The following is a 24134-nucleotide window of genomic DNA, read 5'->3' as shown; positions in this document are numbered from 1 at the left end:
CGTCCATCTTAGCCAGCATAAGACGGGGGGATCTATTGACCTCTATAGATCTAAAGGAGGCTTACCTACACATTCCTATCCTCCCGAACCATTGCAGGTATCTGCGATTCTGTTACCTCAACCGCCACTTTCAGTACAGGGCTCTCCCATTCGGCCTATCCTCAGCACCCGAGTCTTCACCAAGATCCTGGTAGTGCTGGCAGCTCATTTAAGGTTAGTCCCTGTACGGGTACAGTGTTATCTGGACGACATTCTGATCCAGTCCCTGTCTGTCTCGGATGCCCAGTCGGATTTAGCCCTCACAATAAACACCCTACAGAACCACGGGTTCCTGATAAATTTCAAAAAGAGTCATTTGACTCCCTCTACCCGCCTATTACATCTGGGCGTGGTGATAGACACGGAAGCTTGTCACGTGTACCTATCAGAGGAGCGACGCTCGAGCATCAGAGACCTGGCACTCAGAGTGCGCAGAAGCAGGACCGTGTCATTGGCTACACTTTCTCAGCTCCTGGGGAAGTTAATATCATGTATTGCAATAGTACCGTGGGCCCGGTTACACGCACGGGACCGTCAGTGGTTCCTGCTCCCGTATCAGAGACAGCACACCAGCACATCCAACCAATTGGTGCGCGTTCCTCATCAGGTGCGTCTCTCTCTAGGCTGGTGGGTTTCTTCAGCCATGCACAAGGGGACTCTATTCAAAGAGCCCAGTCGGGTCAGGGTGACCACGGACGCAAGTCTCTTCTGTTGGGGTGCACATCTCCAATCCCAGATGGCTCAGGGTCAGTGGTCACAGACAGACCTCAGGCACAGCATAAATTGGTTGGAGCTCAGAGCAATTCACCTAGCTCTCAAACATTTTCACACAACAATCAAGGGGAAACACGTACTAGTCCTAACGGACAACCTGGCTGCAAAAGCCCACGTGAATCGTCAGGGGGGCACCCGGTCCAAGTCTCTCATGACAGAGACTCGAGCCTTGAACTCCTGGGCAGAGAAACACCTGCTTTCCATCAGGGCCGAGCATATCTCGGGAGAGGCAAACAGGCAGGCAGACTTCCTCAGCAGGTCGCTAGTGGATCATTCGGAGTGGATGTTACATCCGGATGTCTTCCGGGAGATCTCGGACAGATTTGGTCATCCGATAGTGGACCTGTTCGCCTCGCCGGGGAACGCCCAGCTGCCCAGATTCTTTTTTCGGTTCCCCTCCCGGGGAGCAGAGGGGGTGGATGCCCTGCGCAGCTGGTGGCCGCAAGGCCTGTTGTACGCTTTCCCCCCACTACCTCTGCTTCCAGCAGTTATCAGAAAGATCCTGGAGGAGCAAGCGGAGGTGATCTTTGTAGCTCCTCACTGGCCCAGGAGGCCTTGGTTTGCAGACTTGGTGGGCCTTTCAGTCTCAAACCCGTGGAGGATTCCCGACGACCGAATATGGTTGACGCAGGGGGATCTTCAACACCCAGACCCCCAATGGCTTCAATTGACCGCCTGGCATTTGAACGCCGCACCCTGACTAGGGAATCGTATTTGGCAGAGGTGATAGATATGATCCAGGCGGCCAGGAGGCCGGCAACTAACCGTATTTACGACCATACGTGGAAGGGCTTTTGTCGGTGCGACAGGAATCATGTGAGTTTGTCACAGGTAACCATTCCCAGGGTGCTAGAGTATTTGATGGAGGGCGTCAAAAAAGGGTTGGCGCCCAACACTATCCGCAGACAGCTAGCGGCACTTTCCTCTGTGCTCTCGTGGGACTCATCAGAGTCCTTATCTAGGCACCCCAGAATACGGTCTTTCCTCAAGGGAGTCACTAACAGTAGGCCCCCTGTGGTTCATAGGTACCCTTCTTGGAGCTTACCTCGGGTTCTTCAGGCTCTGACTTCATCTCCCTTTGAACCACTCAAAACGTGTTCCTTGCGACACTTATCTCTCAAGGTCTCCTTCCTGATTGCAATTACTTCAGCTAGGCACATTTCGGAATTGGCCTCCTTGTCAGTCAGGAAGGACCTGTGCACGTTTTATGAGGACAGGGTGATTCTTCGCCTGGACCCTTCATTTATTCCAAAAGTTAATACAGTATTTCATAGGGCACAAGAGGTCATTCTTCCAGATTTTTGTCCTCACCCGTCACATGACGTAGAACGGCAATGGCACACGCTGGATGTACGGAGAGCCTTGCGATGTTATATCAAGCGTACGGCGCCTTTCCGTAAGTCGGAAGCTCTGTTTGTGTCCTTTCAGCCTTCTTCAATAGGTCAGAAGGTGTAAGCTTCCACCATAGGTAGATGGATTAGGGCCTGTATTGCCAGCGCATATGTCTCACTTGCCCTACCTGTTCCTCCTCATGTGACGGCTCACTCTACCCACAGTGCTGCCACTACTGCGGCGTGGGCGACCCAGGCGTCCATTGAGGACATTTGCAGGGCGGCGACATGGTCACCGCCTTCGCCTTTCATTAGACATTACCTCTTGGACAAATTTGCGTCAGCTGAAGCCGCTTTCAGTAGCCGCATTTTGCAACAAGTAGTCACACCGTCTGGGGGTCCGGCCACAACTGACTCCCACCCTTAGGGACTCTGGATGCTTTGGTACGTCCCATTGGTGGATTCTTCTGTCATCATGTTGGAGAAGGAGCGTTGGCTTACCTGAACGCCTTTTCTCAACATGATGAGGAAGAATCCACGCCCTCCCGTTTATTAGTCAGTCAGATCCGGGTTGGGCGTTTGTTCTTGTACTTTTCTTTGTTGCCTGCTTGAGAGTCATCATGTCGGACACTTGTCAATGGCTACGCCGTCTATGAAAACTGGGAGGTCCCAGACAAAGAGGAGGCGTGACAACTTGACAACTTGGTCTGATTGGGCAGTAGGACTGAAATAACCCATTGGTGGATTCTTCCTCATGTTAAGAAAAGGCGTTCAGGTAAGCCAACGCTCCTTCACAGTAGGAAAGAGGCCATAGGAGTGCAATCAGATCCATGTCTCCCCCTATTTCAGGGCACAACCAGGGGCTCAATTGGATTATGCAACAAACTATCAGGAACAATCTCAAGCTGATTCCTAAACCCAAAGGTACATTGGTTGGCTGGGCCAGCCTCTCTGCAGTGGGGAGTCATGCCAGAGAACTCCACGATTACCAAGGAGCAATCAGATCATGACAGCAGGGAACAAGTGAGAGCTCCCCATATCCAGATCATATTGTCAGGACTCTGACAGCAGAACCAGATTAGGCCTATCACTCCTTTTAAATATTGTGTCCTGGATTACACGGGATAGGCCCATGGATATCATGGTGCCCATGAACTCCATGAACTCCCAAGGTGCCTCTGACTCCAATTCAAAAAAAGACAGATTAAATTTCCAGGATCATAAACCTGGGAAATTCCACTGCCAGCCCAATTATGAAATCAAGGAACCCAGGCAACCAGATTGTTACATATCAGTAACAATCCCTAGAGCTCATTCCAAGGAATAGGTAATCTGGGGAAGCACTGTTGAAAGCCATCAGAGACTCTTGGGTTACATTTATCACTTTTCCATTCTTGATCTAAGGTCTTGGCTGAAATACCTGAAACCTAACTGGGCAAAGCCATAAGAGAGCACCTGCCCTCTAAGCACAGCCAGATCTTCGTAATGCATACTAGGTAAACCCTCTCAACTGCAGTCAAATCACAGATGAGGGTAGCCTTTTTACAGTCTGACCTGGCATTAAAAAGCAGCTGTCAAAAACCCAGGCATCTGAAAGCCTGCTGACTACAAAATAGGGTAGAGCCCAGAGGGCCAGAGTAGAATATCTCCTTACCATCACTCAGATACTTAACACATTCCTGGGAGGGGATCTGAGTCCTTGGAGCACTTTAGCTCACACTCCCAGCTTCCCAATATCCCTAATGCCCCCTCCCCCTTTCCAAAAAACCAGTCCCCATCAGGCATCCCCAGCCAGATTCCTTTCACAGTCCTGGCAGGGAATCTGGTTTATAATCTGTTACAGTCTGGTTCATCTAGGACAGGGGTAGGCAACCTTGGCTCTTTTATGACTCGTGGACTTCAACTCCCAGAATTCCTGAGCCAGCCATGCTGGCTCAGGTATTCTGGGAGTTGAAGTCCACGAGTCATAAAAGAGCCAAGGTTGCCTACCCCTGATCTAGGAGATACAAAGAAATCTTCTAGGCTATACAGTTCTGCTGAATGTAGATGTTTTCTGTAGTTCAGTTAGTTTCAACCTACAGAATAATTATATGATATAAAATGCTTGTTTAGAAATTTCAGTAATGCATTCTGTAAACAGTTATTAAGTGAGTTTGATTGAAATACATTGCATAGTAATTTGGGTTAATTGAGTTTGTATTTTATTTTTTCCTTTGTAGGTGGTTGTGTTACTGCAATGTCCCCCAGTTTTGTGATAGTCTACCTCAATATGAAACCACACAAATTTTTGGGAGAACCTTGTTGCGTTCTGTTTTCACCGTTATGAGACGGCAACTTCTTGAACATGCAAGACAGGAAAAGGACAAACTTCCTCTTGAGAAACGAACACTAATCCTAACACATTTTCCCAAGTAATTTTTTTAAAAGTTATCAATTGTCTGAGTAACATGAAAACTACATATTCTTCTTTTATAGAGTTACAAGGTTTAGGCTGCAAAATTCCAGATTATCACTTGATGGTAGAGAGATACAAAGAAAATGCTTTTGATTATCAGTCAGTGCAGTCCAGAGTTTTGCAATCCGGATATTGTAGCTTTGTTCTTTCAGTGTTATCATGACCTATTACTGTAATAGTCTCTCCTTACTATGAAGTCTGAAGGGAAATACACCATAATTATTTATCATGGGGAGCAGTATCAAGAGAAAATGCCATTTAAAAAGTATGCAAACAAGCTATAGAACAGTGTTTCTCAACCTTGACAATGGAATTCTGGGAGTTGAAGTCCACATGCCTTAAAATTGTCAAGGTTGAGAAACACTGCTATAGAATAACTCTGGAAAAATGTCTTTTGTTAAAACTTCTGGAACCATTCTGTAGTGATTTAACTCTTTGTTCCTGATAATTCTAAACCATAATGTGATTGCTTGATTTTGACCTAACATGCTGTTTGAACTAGGCTAACTGTGGTTTATTCAGTAAGCGCTGGCTTACTATGAAGTGTAAATTTAATCGTAAAGTATGATCCACAAATAATTATATATTTTTACAAAAAGGAATTTAAAGTTTTTGCTTCCTATAGTTGGGATCTGAAACACTAGAAATCTACTTCTCTTGATGTTATCAGAAGCTATTAGAAGAACTCCGTATCTGTAAATTAATATTGTGGATTCAGAGCTTCTAAATGCAAATTCTCATAAGTGGGGGGAGGCTGTTCTGTTGACAACTGGATTATAAAAAGCAAGATGGAAGAAACACACTTAGTACATTCATGTGAAGCTTCCCCCCCCCCCCCCCATGGCCCAATTTAATGCCGTTCAGTATCTGGATTGCAAGTTTTCATTTACCTAGGAGTTAGTGTTATTCACTTCAGTGCTACTTGCATCTGAAAAAATATGTATAGAAGAGCAGACGATTTAGGAATGTTTGTTGTTTATCAGATTAAAATTATTCAGGATAAAAAACTCAGCATAAACCATTTAAGGGTATAAGGTTGTTCTTGCTGCTAATTTATGTCAGAATATTTTACATATAAACATGTAACTTAATACAGCAAAAACATTATCTTCTGTCAGAAATAATGTATGTTCCTGTACTGGCCTACCTGTATATGAAGAATTTTAGTCTTCCCAATCAGTATTATCAATTATAATTTCATCTGGATTCAAATAATGAAAAACAGCTCAAAAACCCTTAATGTACCTAAAACGTTTATATCCAATTATACAAATCGGCTTGGACTGGGACTGTATTTTTGCATTTAAATGGAAGACTTCCTAATTGCAAAATTTAGTTTTTGAAAATGTTCAGAATATGAATATTTCCATAAATGTAGTCTTCCATTCACAAAATATCTTAAAAACCACTGAGCAGATTTTGCAAAATGGTAGTTTTCATAAGCCAAAGGCTTGAAATAATACAAATTTGTAAATATTCATATAGATTTTAGAGAAAAAAAATAGCACAAAATAGTTTATTTAGATTTGCTGTCTTGCTCTTAAAATTAATAGGGAAGTAACTTATGGATACAATATAGATTACAAATATAGATACAATATAGGTTCTAGATCAGCGGTTCTCAACCTGTGGGTCACGACCCCATTTGGGGTCGAACGACCATTTCACGGGGGTCGCCAAACAACGCAGTCCGCCATTTTTTTCCCCTTTTCCTTAGCTGTGCTACTCCCTCTTATTCTGTTGGCTTTTGAAAGCCAATAGAATAGACTCTATTCAAGAGACTCTATTCTATTGGCGTTCGAAAGCCAATAGAATCTATTGGCTTTTGAAAGCCAATAGAATAGACTCTCTTGAATAGAGTCTAATTCTATTGGCTTTCAAAAGCCAATAGGAATTGTCCAGGCTGTCTCTGCCCTGCTGAGCCCGCCAAAAGTCCCAGTCTGCAAACGGTGCTGCAGGTTGTCTGCAGGTAAGGCGAGCTTTCTGGACGTTTCCACCCCTCCCTGCTGAGCAGCTACTAAATGTAAGTAAAAGAGGGCCAGGGGTGGGAGGTGGGAGGCCGGCGGGCGCAGGGAGGGTTGCTGGCGCGCGTGGGGCCCAGCGTGTGCCTTACCTCCCTTGGGCTGGGCCAGCTGGTGGCCCAGCCGGTGGTCGCCCTGCGCCCTCGCTGCCGTGTGCCATGGCTGCCCAGGAGCGCCTGGGTCTGCCTGCCGCCGCACCGAACGTGCGGTGGCCAAGGTAAGGCTAGCGGAGCAGCGGCGGGCGCAGGGAGGGTTGCTGGCGCGCCGGGGCCCGGCGGGTGCCTTACCTCCCTTGGGCTGGGCCAGCTGGTGGCCCAGCCGGTGGTCGGCCTGCGCCGTTGCTGCCGTTTGCCAGCTACGCCTCGGCCGGCGCAGGGGGCGGCACCACGCATGTGCGGCGCTCCCGGGCCAAGGCGGTTGCTTGGCGATGGCCTGCGTCCACCCTCGGCCTGCCCAGCGTGCGCTCCAGCTGCAGGAGAGGAGGCGGAGTGTGCGCGCCTCCTGCCCTGCCTGCAGGGCAGCGGCGGGCGCAGGGAGGGTTGCTGGCGCACGTGGGGCCCGGCGGGTGCCTTACCTCCCTTGGGCTGGGCCAGCTGGTGGCCCAGCCGGTGGTCGGCCTGCGCCCTCATTGCTGCTTGCCAGCTACGCCTCGGCCGGCGCAGGGGCGGCACCACGCATGTGCGGCGCTCCCGGGCCAAGGCGGTTGCTGGGCAACAGCCTGCGTCCATCCTCGGCCTGCCCAGCATGCGCTCCAGCCGCAGGAGAGGAGGCGGAGTGTGCACGCCTCCTGCCCCGCCTGCAGGGAAATATAGGTAGTCCTCGACTTACGACCACATGGTTTGGGGTCGCGGCATTAGGAAGGTTGAGAACTACTGTTCTAGATCTTGGCTGCAAAAACCCAGACAACAAAGAGATACAGAAAATTTATGTAATAACAAAAATGCCAATTCCAGTCTAAACATCAGGTTGACTATGTGACCAATCACAATAATAATTTATTAAATTTATATGCTTTCTAACTCCTAGCAAGATGAGCAGTCTCAGTATTATGACGAGATTTAAGTATGCATATTGTTTTCTGATGAGTTTATGTTGGAAAATGAACATGCAAGCATGGAACTGTCAGGTAATTAGCCCCTTGTTGTGGAAAAAAGCAGCAGGTTAAGTCACTTGACCTAGTACCTGAAAACGGGTCATTAGGTCTACCTGGTTCTACAAGCATTTTGTCAGTGAAATAGTATTATTTTCAGGAGGAATCACTATTGAGGATTGTGATGTGATGTGGTTGTGATGTGAATTGTCTTCTTCTCTCTGCTGTTTTGGTTTCTTGAATGATTGCTTTCTTGTTCTGAATGCTTGGCATGTACCACCTTGAAGTTAATCCAGAGAAAGAACAGTGGCCAATGAAGTTAACTACTGATTCAGCTTCTTTTTTGTATATGGATACTTCAGATAGTGGTGGTCATTCCATATTTCTATGGGATTTTGTGCTCTTTCTAGAAGGTATGTCAAATATCAAAAGTCATCTTGATTGTTAATTTCTTATCACAGATGGAACAGTGTTTTAGTTTTCTAAAATAATAGACACAAGACGGCAACTTGCAGCAGCTATGACTGCAACTTGCAGCAGATGCCTCCCATTTGGCATCTGTTTCAGTGAGAAGTGATCAGATATTGCAGGATAGGCTGAGTAGAAAAAAGTTTCTTTCCCTTTTCAAAAGCTTTCCGAGCCAATGTATCCCAAATAAATACTGTAATGTTTGCTTAAGCAGTAGATTAAAGGGCTCTGAACTCAGCAAAACTTGGAATGAAGGAAGAATAATAGTTTACAAAACCCATTAGCCTCTGAACGCTCTTGACTTTCTGGGGTAGTTGCCAAATGTAATAGCTTCAACTTCGTTAGGTTCCATCTGTATCTGTATTGATAAGATGCAGTATCCCCAAAAATCTGATTTGCTTCAAATTCACAATTTAGAACGTAACACAGAGGTGGTGTACTTGGAGATGCTGCAAGTCTGCTCATACAATATGAATTTCATATTGTTTAGGAGAAGATAAATGGATTAGAATGTCATCAAGACAGAGTCTAATAGATTCATAGAGTCAAGTCCTGGAAAATATCATTCTTCAGACTTTGGAAGGCAACAGGTGCACAGCATAGCCTAGACAGGATCACCGTGTATTGAAAGTGATTATATTGCGTGTGGAAAGAAATTGTCTATTCATCACCACCTTGGATGTGAAGCAAATTGTAAGCATCACTAGGCTTAACTTAGTAAAGATGCATATCTTTTGCAAATGCTTGAAAAGTTCAGTGATTGAGGCAGAGAATATCTATTCCAGATGGAGATCTGGTTGACAGCCTGGAAATTGTTACAGTTTTACAGTTCCCATAATTTATATTTTTACAAACAGAACACCAGTAAGGAGCTGGTGCAATAGATGAGTGGATGAATTTTGTTAAGGTTTTTGCTTATAAAATCATAAAAGCCCCAATTCCAAATAGATCTGCTCAATTGGGCAGTGATCGGGTCAGTGGGGCAATGATAAGGCCAATGAGATGGTAGCTTATCATCCTCTTGCTTACTGAAATCTGTGAAGTTATCATACTAAGCAGACAGCGTTGAGAAACTCTGCAGGATGTGTAGTTGGTATATGTTCCACGTAATCAAGGAAGCTGAAATTTAGAGTTTCCTTTGATCAGATGATGTGGGGCATGAATTTGTACCCAGTCAAAGGCCACAGCTACAGAAAAATGTGAAACAGAGAAATAATTTTATGTTTTCCAGTGCTCTGCCAAGTCCATTTCAATTTACTCTAATCCATGTTCCAGGTCCAGAAAACACAGGCCTTACAGTGAATTCCATTGGGAATGGAGCTGTATTGAACCCTGGGGAATTTTGTAGCTGAAGTACTGGTCCAAGAATTACTTATGGCTCCAGAATTCATTATGGTCTGAGATCATAAGATTGGAAAACTAAAATTTAGATGATCACTAATATTACCACATGTTTTCTGGGTATGGTTCAAGAGCTGGGGCTACATAGAAGTGCTTGTAATCTTGGTTTAGGAATCTCTCTAAATTGGGACCATCCATTTACCTGATACAGAAGAATGTAATTTCTTGTACTGTACTGTAATTTCCATAGTACAATATATACCAGGGTTATCATTTGCTTTTACTTTAGTTGGTAGATGTCCAGCTGATGAATTAGGTATTTGGAGTTTGAAGCCATTTTATATTTGGTAAGAAACTGGATGGAAATAATGCTTTTCATTAGTCCAGAGGCCCATGAATTTGCAAGCACATATGACTTAAATCTTGCAAAATGTAAGAATTGTGAATTGTGTCGGGGGGGTGCACGAAGGGAGGCTTAGCCAATCTCATTGTACACATGTTGTACTTTGACAATAAAGGTTGATTTTTTTTTTATTTTTTTGTAAGCATATTCTACTCAAACCAGAGTCTTGTCTTATCTAGGATGCCACCAGCTCTCCTGGCACTGGGTCCAGCCTCATTTTACTCTAGTTCTTGTGCCAAGAACCTGAGTCAGTCACATATTCAGCCACTGATCTGACTTCTAGTAACAGTTATCTTGCCAGGGTGGATTTAGTAGGATTTTCAAACATGAACATGAATTACCTGATACACTCACTATAAAGGGAGTAGCCCATTTAGCAATTGAACCAAAAACGGGATGATAATGAACCCGACTTTATGGTCTAAACAGAAATCTTCAAGGTAATAGCTCACATTCAGTTTCTCAAACCAGGAACCTAGCAGAGAGCGCAATTAAATTTATCAGGCGTTGAGACAGGATATGTAGGACATGGTATTTCCATCTGTATTGGCAAATATGTCAGCTGAGCTTTCAGTTACTCATTTTTAGCTAGCGGTTGCTCCATAACATTGACTACAGTTGAGGTACTTCTTATATGAGGTTGGCAAATAGCCCTGTGCCAGCAATTATAAATACAGGCGATCATACTTGTATCAGAGTTCTTTATGATAGTTATAAATCTTATCACAGTGGAAAAATGTAAATGCTCAGGAAAAACAAGATTACTACAGAAGCAAAGGCTCCATGCGTGCAAGTCCAAGATTTAAATTTGAGACTGTTCTTGTACCAATCCAGAAATCAGAAACAGCACATCAAGAACTCGTATTTGGGGGTTCGAAAGTTGTTTGCTAACAGAAATTTGACTCCCAAGCCCCTCTTTTACAGCACTGTTTTGGATGTGCCTGTTTTCCTGAATCATCTTTTTCTTTAGATGACCCTCACAGAACATCTGTTTTACTCAATTGATCTTTCTGCATAATAGGCCTTAGGATCATTTTCTGCTCAGAAAAAAGTCAGGTAATTTAACTTGTGTTTTTGCAGTAAATGTCTAAGACTTGCAGGTTTATTTTCCAACCAGTTGTTCCTTAGCATTGGCTATAGTTACTGAGAGCCGACTGGCTCCTGAGTTGAAGAGTCAGAATCTGTCTTGCTCTTCCACTTTAGGGTCTGACTCATCAGATGGGTCTAGGATAACTTGGCATGGCCAGTTCGTCATGGGACAATTCAATGTTGTATTAATCATCTCATTTAGTTACTTTTAATTATTGGTGACTACATTTTCATCAAAATTATTGTAATTCTTGTATTTCTGGATTGACTTTCTTTTATTATTATTGGCCACGGTTTCATTGAAATTAATTTAACTTTTGTATTTCTTGAATTGCCCCACGGCAAGTTGGTTGCGATGAGTTCGCCCATTCTGTCATCATGCAGGCCATTAACAAAATTGCTTTGGCTAGCCAACATCATCCTTCTGTTCTTCAAGTTAGTTGAATTCCAACTCACATAAGCTTCAGTTCCCAAAATTCCCAACTAGCAAGGCAGACCCAATACATCTGAAAGGCATGAGTTTGGAGAAAGGCTGAGCTATATGTTTAATGAATATGCTAAGTGGTTAGTTTTAATAGGCAGTCAGTCATATTTCTCATGTAACATTATGGAATCTAACACCTTTTCGTTGGAACCATAGCTTATATCAAACATTGTCCAAATTTGATTTGTTCATATATGTCTTTTTTTTTTATTGAACTGACATAGTCTTACATTCAAGGTGAAATAAGAAAGTTGATATCCTGGAACAATAATCCTTAATGCAATGAGCTATTTTGAGGATTTGTGCAAAAAATTAGCACCATCTTATATAGGTTTATTTAAAACTTATCAATTGAATTCAGTTGATCTTCTTCCAAGGAGAGTGCTTTAGCACTATCAGCCTCACATTGTAAAGTTAAGCACTTGTAATCAGAATTAAATCCCAAGGTGATCAATAGATCATTCTCTTGTCTGTAGGACTGCAGTCATACAATTACATTTCATAGTTTTGTTAACTGAAAAATAGACTGCATTATGTTTTAGCAGGTTTAATTCCTATAATAATATACATAGCTAATATACTATAGCTGGAATGATAATTGTTATGGATGTTAACAATAATCACTCTAGTTACCGTATACGGAAGCTTTTGAGTGGAAGGCATCTTTTTTGCATCAGCTCAGTGTAAGAAGAAAAATACATTTTTCCCTTTTATATATGGGTTGATCCATTACATATTTGTAAAATTTATTCTTGCAGTGGTTAATGTTGTTATTCTGGGGCTGCTTTAACTAAACTGCCTGCTATGTTGGTGGAACTGCCATTTAGAATTCTGGGTGGGTTCTTATTTTTCAAAGCAGAGTCTTCAACAGACAACAAGGAAAGAATGTAACAGGGATGCTTTAATGTAGTTTCAAGGTGCAATATTGCTTTAAAATGTTGAAGGTTATAAATATCAGTTTAACAGTCAGAAGAGTAATGAGCATCACTTTGGTATGTCAGGGGAACTTAAGCAATCTCCAAAATGGTTCTGTTACCTGTTGTGATCTGTGATATCAGCTCCTATTTGTTTTCAGAGCTTGTTAAGATTAGAAAATCAAAACCAAAGCTTTTCGGATAAGTGTTTATTCTGGATTGTTTGATGTGGCTTAATTTCTCTAAGCCATCTGGTTGTTTTCTTGTAGATAAAAATGCATGGATATCTTTTAAAATACTTATATATGAAATAACATTAAGCCATTTGGTAATTTTGGCAGGAAAATGTGTAGATGTACTTTATTTCTCTACCTCCTTTGTCCCAAACTAAAATCCATTAAGCTCTAAATAAATATTTAAGGAATAAAATATAGCTTTCATAGATATAGGGCAACAGTTTTTAAAATAATGTCTTTGATGAAAACAAATATCCTTAAAATTTACAAGGATTTTTTTATAAAAGCAAAAGCTAATGGTCTGCTGGGTTCCATTAGGATTGCTTTGCTGCCATCTCGTGGTCCTCTGGATGTCTGCATTACAAATATATAGCCACAGCTTCCATTCGTCTCTGTGAAAAATAACTATATTCCCCTGTCAGGTCATTGGCTTCTTAGGCCACTGCCTTCTAATCAATAGTTGTTTATAATATTTAGAAGAAGTCAAGACTTTTAAAGTAGAATTGATATAAGTACCGTACCACTAATTCATCTCTTGTCTAGGGCCTCTGTATACTACATACATACATACACACATACATATGTGTGTGTATGTATGTATGTATGTATACACAAACACACACACACATACATACATACATACAGTGTTTTTTTTCTAAAAAAAAAAAAATGCCGGAACTCACACACGTCATATAATCTGCCTTGCCTACCCTATAAGGTTCCATCCAAAAAAGGTGCCAGAACTCCATTCCTGGCGTTCTATGAGAAAAAAAGCCCTGTACACATACCTACCTACCTACGTACGTACATACATACATACATACATACATACATACATACATACATACATACATACAGGTTTAGTGGTTAAAGTGCTGGACTAGGAGCAAGGAACCCAAGTTCTAATCCTTTTCTCAGGCATGGAGGCCAGATGATGATTTTGATCACTTAGTCCTAGAGTGAAATGTCAAAGAACATCTATCACTTACCCTCATGGTGGATTATAGTCCACAATCTTCAGTAAAGACATCTTCATCTCACATAAAGTTTGTTTGGGCTGATAAAATATCTTGACATTGATTGATGGATTCATTCATTAGTTGCCATCAAATCCGTGTTAACTCTTAGCATAGATAAATACACTTTCTCTGATCATCTGGCACCTAAGCTGGTATATCGAGTATTCCAGTGGTATCCCCATTGGCATGGTGAGGTCATCCACTTTTTTTTTCTACTTGGCCCAGCATTAGAGTCTTCTCTGGAATGGCTAGGTATTTGCAAAATAAACAGAATAATTTGAGCTTGATCATTTGTACCGTGAATAAGAACTTGGCTTGATTTGTTTGATAATACATGTGTTTGTTTTCTTAGCAGTCCATGATGTTTTTAAGCGTTTTCCCCAACACCAAATTTCAAGAGCATCTTTATTGTTTCCGTCTTGATTCTTCAAAGGCCAACATTCATTTTCTTAGAGTGTCATAGGGAATACCATTGTTTGGATTATTCTGATCTTTCTGTGTATAGTCATATCACAACATCCGAATATCTTTTCCAAGTTCTTCATGGTTATTCTATGAAATGCTAGTTGTGGCATATTTCTTGATTGTTTTTTTCCTTATACTCCTCCCATTTGTTTAATCTTCTTTGAATGAATTAGTATCTGCCCATTGGTGTTCTTCAGCACACCAGTTGGAACACCTGCCTACCATGATCAAGCAGCACAGAAGAACTTGGGAGGTTATATTTATATCTATATCTCCTATATTTCTATGTATCTATATCTACATGCTATACATTTACAGTATATCTATCTAAGCCAGTGGTTCTCAACCTTTTTAATGCCGCGACCCCCAACTGGTCGTAAGTTGAGGACTAAACCGGTCGTAAGTTGAGGACTAAACCGGTCGTAAGTCGAGGACTAAACCGGTCGTAAGTCGAGGACTTTCCCTGCCCGGGAGCGCCACACATGCGTGGTTCTGCCCCCTGCGCCAGCCAAGGCGTAGCTGGCAAGTGGCAGAGACGGAGCAGGCCGACCACCAGCTGGCCCAGCTCAAGGGAGGTAAGGTACCCGCTGGAAAAGGGGGAAAAATGGCGGACAGCCTTGCTTGGCGACCCCCGTGAAATGGTCGATCGACCCCAAATGGGGTCGCGACCCATAGGTTGAGAACCGCTGATCTAAGCTGTCTACTTATCTCTCTGTCTCTCTATCTGCTATACACATAAACATGTACATACACATATATGTATGTCACAGATATGTACATATATGCATATGTATTTATATATACACAAACATCACAAATATATAAACACACACATACACTAACACACATGTTAATATCTTCTTTCTAGTGTCTGCATTACTTAGGACAGCTTACAACAAGTAAAAGTAGTAAGTTAGGCTGATCTGATTACTTTTTATATGTAGCTATTATGTAATTCTAGTCTAACATTTGGGTCTTAGAATACCCATTATTCAAAGCAAAAACTTCATTAAAAATATTCGAAATGGTCCACTATGAATAATTGCATGTGGTCAGAATAGGAAAACAAGTGAGTGAACAGTTTTTTTGAACATAGTAATCTTTAAAATGATTAGATTGTAATACTAATAATATGATTTTACTATTTTAATATATTAAAGTACTTTAGGGAATGAAGCCAAAAAAGTACTTATCTTTGAATACTTTAAAAAATAAGCTATTTTGACTATACCATTTATGTTATAGATGATATCATACATATGCTTTGTTATTTTTCTTCAATTATCTCTATAATAGAACAAGATATAGTTGTCCTAGTAGGTTAGACTATGTACATTAATGCTTTTTTGACTTCTGTGTTAAGGTTCCTGTCCATGTTGGAGGAAGAGGTATACAGTCAAAATTCTCCTATCTGGGATCCAGATTTCATAACTTCCACTTCTCGAAGCAGCCAACTAGGCATCCAAACAGGTAAATATTGTAATGCAAGACAAGATGAAGATCAAAATAGATGCTATGTTAACTTTATTCAGTTAATGGACAGTCTTGTGCCACTTATAAATGCATAAAGATTGTCTTCTAAGTTAATTTGAATATCACTTGCACAGGCCTTTACAATTATGGTTCTTCTGTTTCATTTATTTTGTTTATTAAATTTATATGCCTTCCATCTCATTGTCGAGTGACTCTGCATAATTTATACGCATCATAAAAGCAAAGGCACACAAAATTAAATATTAAAATGAACAGAGATTTCCTAAGTTTTTAAAAAAAGAATACTACAGATTGGAGGCGGGATCTTTTTCCTAGTCAACTGACCACCTTCAACATTGAATTGTCCCATTAAGGTCCAAGGCCAATCGGCAGAGCCAAATTTTGAGGCTCTTACAGAAAGCAAAGAGGAGGGGCTGGAATGGGATAACTTGCAGTAGCCAAACATGGCACGGCCGGCTCACCACCACCAGCTCACTACTCAGGTCTCCTCTGCCAACTCACTGGCACCAAGTTGCTGCAGGGCAACTCCACATGGCCAATTTGCTGCGGGGACAACTTGCCATGGGCAGCCAGAGGAAGAACCGAGTGGACGAATAAGCGAGCAAGTGGGGAGAGTGAAGAATGGCAGCAGGGGGCTTCCCTTTTTCACATCCCTACTGTTGCCGCCATACTGAGCTTTAGGCCGAAGAAGCCGGGAATTGTGTCAGTGGATGGGTCAGGCGTCAGGTTGCTGCTGTCACGCCGAGCTCTGGGCTACAGAGGACAGGGACAGTAGTGGTGGGGTGTGTGAAAATGGGGTGCTTCTGCCCACTACTGCCTCCCCACTGCCCAACTTGCCCACTGAGTTTGGTGGCAGTGGCAGTGGGTGTAAAAATGGGAAGCCCCCATCCCCTCTGCTCTCTACCTGCTTGCTTACCTGCTAGGGCAGAGATCTCCAATCTTTTAGGCACCAAGGACCAGTTCCATGGAGAGAGGGGTGGACCAGAGGGGGCGTAATTTTGTGTGCTGCCTGCGTCTCGCGGATGTGGCTTGGCTTGTTTGTGCGGACCGGTTGCTAGCATGCCACGGTCTGGTACTGGTCCACGGACCAGGGATTGGGGACCCCTGCGCTAAGATTCCTCTCCACCTGTGGGAAGTTGTCCCCAGGACAAGTTGTCTTGCTGCAACTTAGTGGCCATGAGTTGGCTGCGCCAAAGTTTCCTAGACCCGTAGAGGTACATCATGTTTTGTTGTAATTTTGTCCAGGTAAAATCTTGTAGAGAGATATTGTTTAATAAGAACCAGGCAGGAGGTATGTAATTATATTTTTATTTAACACCTTCCTATAGAAGCAGAGAGACATTTAAATAAATTTACAAAATATCAACATGAGATACCAATAACAACAACAATATCAATAATAATAGTCCAACTCCCTGCTCAGGCAGGAAACCCTATACCATTTCAGACAAATGGTTGTCCAGTAAAAACTGCCAGTGTACATACAGCATGCCTCCATTTTGAACTTTGGATTTTTGGTTCTCTGAGCTTGGTTGTTTTCTTGCAGATTGTTTACTACCAGGCTAGGTAAACATCAGTATGTGGAAGCTGGGCTTTGTTGTTTATATGTGTAGTTTGCCTTGCCAATTTCAGTAGAGATGTGGCTTCCTCCTTAGTAGTTCCTTGATTAGGGCATTGTTTCCTCTCTAATAGTTAATTTCGTTCTGTTTCCTATATCAGGATTTTGGCTGCGGTGAAGATGTGTTCTAGGCTGTTTGTTTCACATCCAGGTTTTTGATTGTGTCTTTTAAATAATATGTAAAATGGACGTGTGTCTATGTGTCTATTGTTGGCTTATTTGGGTGAATGCCAAGCTTCTAGGAATTCCCTTGCATTTTTTATTTGGCTTGATCAATAACATTAACAGTTTCCCAGTTGAAACAAGGAGTGTTTGTCATGTCTTCTGATTGCTAGCAGATGTTCATGGAAAGCAGTCTGCTAGTCTTTTTTCTAACAGCCTACATAGTGGCTGTTACAGTGTTTACACTGTATGATGAGTCCAAATTTTCTTCTTTGGCTGCTTTGGAGGAATTTTGTGGCTGGGTGAGCTAGTGATGATGAGTGGTTATAGTAGTCTGTTTCATTGTCTCAAAAATGTTTTTGATGTATGATAATAGTTGAGCAATGTACTTAGCTAATTTTTGATCAAGTCGCTGGGTATCCATTGAAAGATGTTTTATAGGTGATCTGCTTCCCCCTTTTGATGTTCCAGGTTACTGCAGTGAGTATGTTTTAATAAAAGTGAGTTTCTAATTTGTCAGTGTTTCTTTGCTCATGAGGATATCCAGGAAGGATAGTGTGGTGCTGCCTTCTTTTGTAAACTTTATTTCTGTATTCCAGTATGTTGTTTATTGTCTCACATATCTTCTCTACTGCTCCTGTTTTAATATGACAGAGATGTAAGGAAGGAACAGCACCAGGTAAAGGGAAGATACAATAACAGAGACAAGGAACCATCAAGGAGGAAGCCGTGTGCCCACCAAGATTGGACACCTGCTATATATAAGCAGCTGTCAAATCCCATTCTCCCTTGCAGTGATAATGTTACCTAGCTTGGTAATACAGTATCTGCAAAACAAAAACAAAACCCAAGCTCAGAGAGCGTTAAGAACCAACAATTTTCAAAGTGCAATTGTTGGCCTGAAAAACTAATAGAGGCGGCTAAGATTATTTCTCTTAAATAAGCAACTATTTGTTAATAATAATAACAACACTAAATAAAATTTATGCAGCAGTTCCCTCAAGAACTTAAAACATTGCATTGTGATTCTGTAATTCTTCAGTTAAGAACTTTTTCGCCCGCTTTCATTAGGGTAATTCTCACATACTTGGGTTGCCTCAGATGTCTCAGGCATGACATCTGGAAAACAAACTACATTCCAAATGAAAACTGGACTAACTTCAAATGATAGAATGTAAAGACTTAGACTTATTTCTAAATTTTAGATAAAAGCAAGTAAAATGGTACCAGTAAACATTCAGATTGGCTAAAAAACCAGTTTACATGGAGAAATTGAATGTATTAATGCTGATATTGAAAACATAATGGATTTGATTTTAGACAAAATCACTAGACAAATGTCCCTTAGTCACCTTTAGCAAGGACTGGGCTAATAGGCCAGATTTGTTAGATAGTTCTTTTGTAAGGGTTGGTCATCTTTCAACATGTCTTATGAGCAAATGTTCAGATTTTGGGATTTCTGGTTAATGGTTTTAGATGAAAGAACCAGGAATTATTTCAGTTCAATCCTTATTGCAGTCATGGACCAGCACAAAAAAATTAAAGATTAAAATAAAGCAAAGCTGAGCAGAACCGAACAGCACAAAGTATAATAATATGTTAACGACTGACAATGAAATCAAGGGTAACCAAAGTCTGCCTAATTTTACAGACAATGTAACAAAACTTAGCTATGTTCAAAGAAACAGAATCATGCTGATCCAACAATAGTTTAATGTAAAAATGTTCAGAGTTTCCAGGATACTTAATCAGGTAAGGTGTTATGAGTTCGTGAGTCCCGGAGGGAGGGGAGGGGGACAAAATAGCAGGATATGAGCTGCAGTTTCAAGGGTCCTTTGTCCACAGGGGCACAGCTTTAGCTCATATGGAACTATTTTATATTGGCCCTCCAGAATTGCTGTGGGCAGAACGTTCCAGTGTGCTAAAGTTAATGTTCTCCAAAATTTAGAGACAGTTATACAATATAAATATATTGATAGTTGTGAGCGGGGGGAGGGGGTTCCTGTCTGTTTAAGAAAACATTATTGTGTAAAACAGACAAGTCCTGTTGAACTTCCTGGTTTTTAATATGTTGTTTAAATGCACTAAGTGCATGCTCATAGCCCATCATTAGGAACTGAGATGTTGGAGTTTTAATACAATAGCATTAATTCATGTTTAATTTATTCCTTATTCTCTATAAGGAAAGGGCTCAGACCTGTGCGGAAGAACAGTAGTTTCAGCTAATGTGTTACAATGCAGATCCATGCCCCAGTTTCTATCTTGAACAGGCCTGCCTCCCCCCCATAGAACTATCATGGAAACAAAGGGGGCTATCTGCAATATGGCCCTTAGAAATTTAGACTGCAAGTTTTCAAAAAAGGCAAAAGAGGAATAGGGTAGAGTCTCTGGTGAAAATAGCTTTGGTGCTGCTTGTATATACCATGCTCCTCTAGTGAAATAGAAAGATTGGATTGCAGTTACTGTTTTTTGAGCATTTTGTATAACATAGTTTTAGTGCATACTGCATTTTGTGGAACAATGGAAAATCATGCCCACATATTTGAATATTTTAACTTGTTCGATATTCTGGTCATTTATCCTCCAAGCATACTATTTAGGTCTCTTTGCAAAACATAGAATTTTCATTTTACTATGATTGATTTTGAAAGCTTCCTCTGGGCAATACCTGGTCAAGGCATTCAGGGTTCGTTTGAGTCCGGTTAGTGTTTGTGCCAGAAGTGCAATGTCATCTGCATATAAGAAGGTAGTAATATGCCTGTTTGCTAATTTTGGTGGGTGGTACTCTAATTGATTCATTTTGGTCATGAGTGACTTTATAAATTAAACAGAGGAGGGGGCTCTAGTACATACCTGCCTCACTCCTTTTTGAGTTGGAATCGTACTAGTATACTGGCCTTGCATACTACAACGGACTTTGAATCTGGAATTCTTATAGAGATTATGCATGAGCAAAAATAACCATCTATAATGGTGGTGTGCAGAAACTTTGTCCCAAGCCTTGTTCTGGGAACTAAGTCAAATGCAGATCTAAAATCAACAAATCCAGTGTACAGTGTAGAATCTGCTTTAGATGTGTATTTTTCAGCCAGATATTGAAATATAAGGGCGTGTCTATATATAGAGTATCCAGACCTAAAGCCTACTTGCTATATCAGCCAGCTCTGAATCAGTGCAATCAACTGATTTATTATCTAAGTATCTAGCATATGGCTTGCTTATTATGCTTGACAGGTTACTAGACCTGTAATTTGCAGGCAAATCTCGTGTGCCCTTTTTGTATATGGGCACAATAATAGCTAAGCAACAGTCCTCAGGAATCTGTGCAGTGTGATCAATAATAAAGATAAAACAGGAAGGCAAGAACAGGGCTCTACCAGCCTATATTGTTTCACAATATTTCAGGGGTAATAAAGTCGTTGCCTGGGGCTTTACCAGGCTTTAACTGTTTTACAAGCTTCTTTATTTCAGCATTTGTGACAGGGGCCCATTTGGGAAGCTTTGAGATCCAAATCAAATTTAGAGGGCGCTTCTTGTAGATATGATCTTCTAAAGTGGTTTTCCCACATAGATGCAGGTAAGAGATGAATGGAAGAGGTCTCTCGATTGGGTGAGAAGCTATTAAGTGCAAGAATAAAGTGGAATTTCTGGCTTGGGAGGCTGTTGTCAATTGCTGCCAGGAAGCCTAGTAAATTCATTTATCTTATTTTTTTAAAAATGTTTATATTGTTTCTTCAGAAGCATATAGTCCTGAATAGAATGCTCAGCTGGATTCTCTTTATATAAATTGGATCTCCTGATCAGTTTACTTTTGGCCAGACCAGGGCTCAGAGGGGAAAATCCCTGCCTGCTTGTTTTCCTCTCTTCCTTGAGACCTGAGAAGAAAGTACTGGCTGGAATAACTGCATTAAATGGGAGAATGTCTGTCAGAGTGAGTTCTCAAATCTCTCTTTGACTGTAGTAGAGATGCAGAAGTGGTTCAGAGTGAAGCAGATGAGAGATTTGACTACTAAGTTGTTGAGACCATTTGGCATAGACCATTCCTAGTTCTGAATTTAATTCCAAAATTGGGATAAGTTCTATTTCCATAAAACAGTTGTTAAATGCTTTTATGATTATGATACCTGGGAAGTGATTGCTTTCAGGCTGGTTTTCTAAGTAAAAATTTTCTTCAGATATAATTAAGTTCTGTAAGATCAGAGTATAATCAATAAGGGAGGGGCTTGTGCTGGCCCAGTGAGAGAATTCATCATGGGTATTGATAAATCCATTTGATAAATGTAGAATTAGTTTGGTTTTACTTTGTAGAAGGCACAACCCCTTGTGACCTCTTTAAAAATCTGTGGATTGTTGGGTTAACAGAGGGGGCATTATAGCTGGTTCAGAAGGGTTTTGCTGGAACTGAGTGAAAAGTGCCTTGTTGTTCAATCCTATCCTTGCATTGAACTTGCCCCAAACAATTACATAACATGAGTGATTATTTGATATGAGAATATGCTTCAAATTAGGACCATAAACTGTTAAATTGGATCATGTTTAGAGATGATGGAAGATAAACAATAATAATTCAACATTATTAGATTTTAACAATTGAATAATGCTCTCCATAGGATTTAGCTGTATAACATTTAGGTATAGCTTAATTGAGACTTGTATACAGATAGACCTCTACTTATGATCACAGCAGAGCCCAAGATTTCTGTTGCTAAGTGAGATAGTTGTTAAGTGAATTTTGCTCCACTTTACTTTTAAGTGAATCAGTATAGTTTTTAAGTTAGTAACACATTGACTTTGCTTGTCAGAAGGTTGCAAAAAGTGATCACATGACCCCAGGTCATTGCAACCGTCATAAATATGAGACAGTTGCCAAGCATCCCAATTTTGATTATATGACCATGAGTGTTAAGTCCTTGGATAAATGGCGAAGGAGGCAATTCATGTTACAGAACAGATCTTTATTTCTCTCAGTCACAACAACCAACCAACAAGAGCAGAGGCACGCAGGCTTCCTTTTATACTCCCGGATCCCCGGGCAACAACAACCAATAGCAGGCACCCTTTTTCCCGCCTTGCGCATGCGCGCAAGGCTGGCGCCGCTCAGTCTGGTCCCGGGCAGCTTTTGCAATGCACGGGACTCTTGCAGCGTCCCGATCCTGCTTCTGCAGGCTCAGGACACAACACCCCTCCCCCCTAGATAAGACAATGCTGCGCCCAACATGTACGCCACCTCTTGTAGAGTATGTGTTTGCTGACTTTTGCATCAAATGCACAGAGTGTGGAAAAGCATGGGTACTGCTATCGTTTTGGGAATAAATGAACCCCAAGCTTTCCCCATGTGAGACTAACCAACCTGGACCTCTTGTCCATGTCCCTCTAACCCTTGCTCACCTCACATAATCTGCAAGGTATTTGGGTGGGCCCTTGACCCATAGCGACCTTCTCGGACCTGGGGAGGTTGCATGGTCCCCTCCATTGCTTTCCACACTAGGTGGATTAAAATGCGGCTGCCCCCTTATCTCAAGCTGCCCTGGGACTACTGCCTGACCTCCCTGCTCGCCTACCAGGCTCAGGAGGCCAGGATTTTGCTGTCCCCCGTACCTGGTCGACCTGCCTGTTAGTAGGCTGGCTGAGCCCTCTGAACTCAGCTCCTTGTCCCCTGAAGGGGTGTAATTCCCCTGGCTCCTTTCTGTAGTGACAGGGTCAGGACATACCTCCCTGTTAGCCCTAATGCGTGTGGACTTCCTTCTGGGAGCAATTGCTGAAAGTGGCAAGCCCCCAAGCTGTTGTGCCTGCTCTCTTGTATGCTGTGAGTTATGAGGATGCTCCCGGTCAGTCTCCCTGTCTGGAGTATTGTTGTTGAGTTGTGGATAGTGGGGATACCTCCGGTGTGACTCCCAGGCTGGAGTGAGTGTGGGGGTATATGTTTGCCCCCTGCCCCATGAATCCCTATTTGGAGCACTTGCTGAACTTGGGGATTGAGTACCCATGATGTCCTCAACAGCCAGTGTCGGCTGTTGATACTGATCCCCAGAATGCACTCCCCCCCTCCACCCCCCCCAGAGCAGGCCGAGGAGTGAGAGGGGAAGAATCCATCCTCGCACACAGCTGATCAATATGGTGGCGAAGTACGCGACCGTCGTCCAAAGACACTTCATAGGACAAAGGCCCCGAGACCTTGCAAACCACCGCAGGGACCCAGAGGTGTCCAGGCCCGTAATTCCTGGTCCAGACCGGATCACCCACATGAAGGATCCGTGGTGCACGTGGATGTGACACCTGTGATGCTACGTGCTCCAGATGCAGCCTGTCCAGTTTAGTCACAAGCCGGCGACCCCAACGGAGTTCAGCCGGGCTCTTACCCGTGGCAGTGCAAGGAGTAGTACGATGGGCTAGAAGAAAGTCAGCCAACCTGTGATGCAAGTTGCCATAAGTCAGTTTCTTGAGAGCATCCTTGGCGATGCGGACCATCCGTTCAGCCAAACCGTTGGTGAAAGGGTGGAAGGGAGCTGAAGTCGCATGGCGAATCATGTTAGCCTGTAGAAAAGCCTGAAACTCAGCAGAAGTAAATTGGGGACCATTATCCGAAACCAAGACATCTGGAAGACCATGGGCAGCAAAAATACTTCTCAACACCTGGATGGTCTTGGCAGTAGTGGTGGATGACACAGGAACAACTTCCAGCCACTTGGAATGGCTATCCACAACAACCAGGAAGAATTGCCCCTGAAAGG

The 24134-nt window shown here is 42.3% G+C and overlaps 1 protein-coding gene across 1 annotated transcript in view; it reads left to right on the top strand.

Annotated features, from left to right (window-relative positions):
• The window catches only part of KAT2B (lysine acetyltransferase 2B), an 83424-nt gene that overhangs the window by 37970 nt on the left and 21320 nt on the right, over positions 1-24134 (top strand). Inside the window, exons 6-7 of the mRNA XM_015810737.2 lie at positions 4364-4555; positions 15493-15599. Of these exons, the coding sequence (XP_015666223.2) occupies positions 4364-4555; positions 15493-15599 (299 nt within the window). The remainder of the gene's footprint in view (positions 1-4363; positions 4556-15492; positions 15600-24134) is intronic.

Source organism: Protobothrops mucrosquamatus, unplaced genomic scaffold (assembly GCF_001527695.2).
Source record: "Protobothrops mucrosquamatus isolate PMUCROS unplaced genomic scaffold, P.Mucros_1.0 scaffold18, whole genome shotgun sequence".
Classification (NCBI taxonomy): domain Eukaryota; kingdom Metazoa; phylum Chordata; class Lepidosauria; order Squamata; family Viperidae; genus Protobothrops; species Protobothrops mucrosquamatus.
This window is presented reverse-complemented; position numbering and strand designations above follow the sequence as displayed.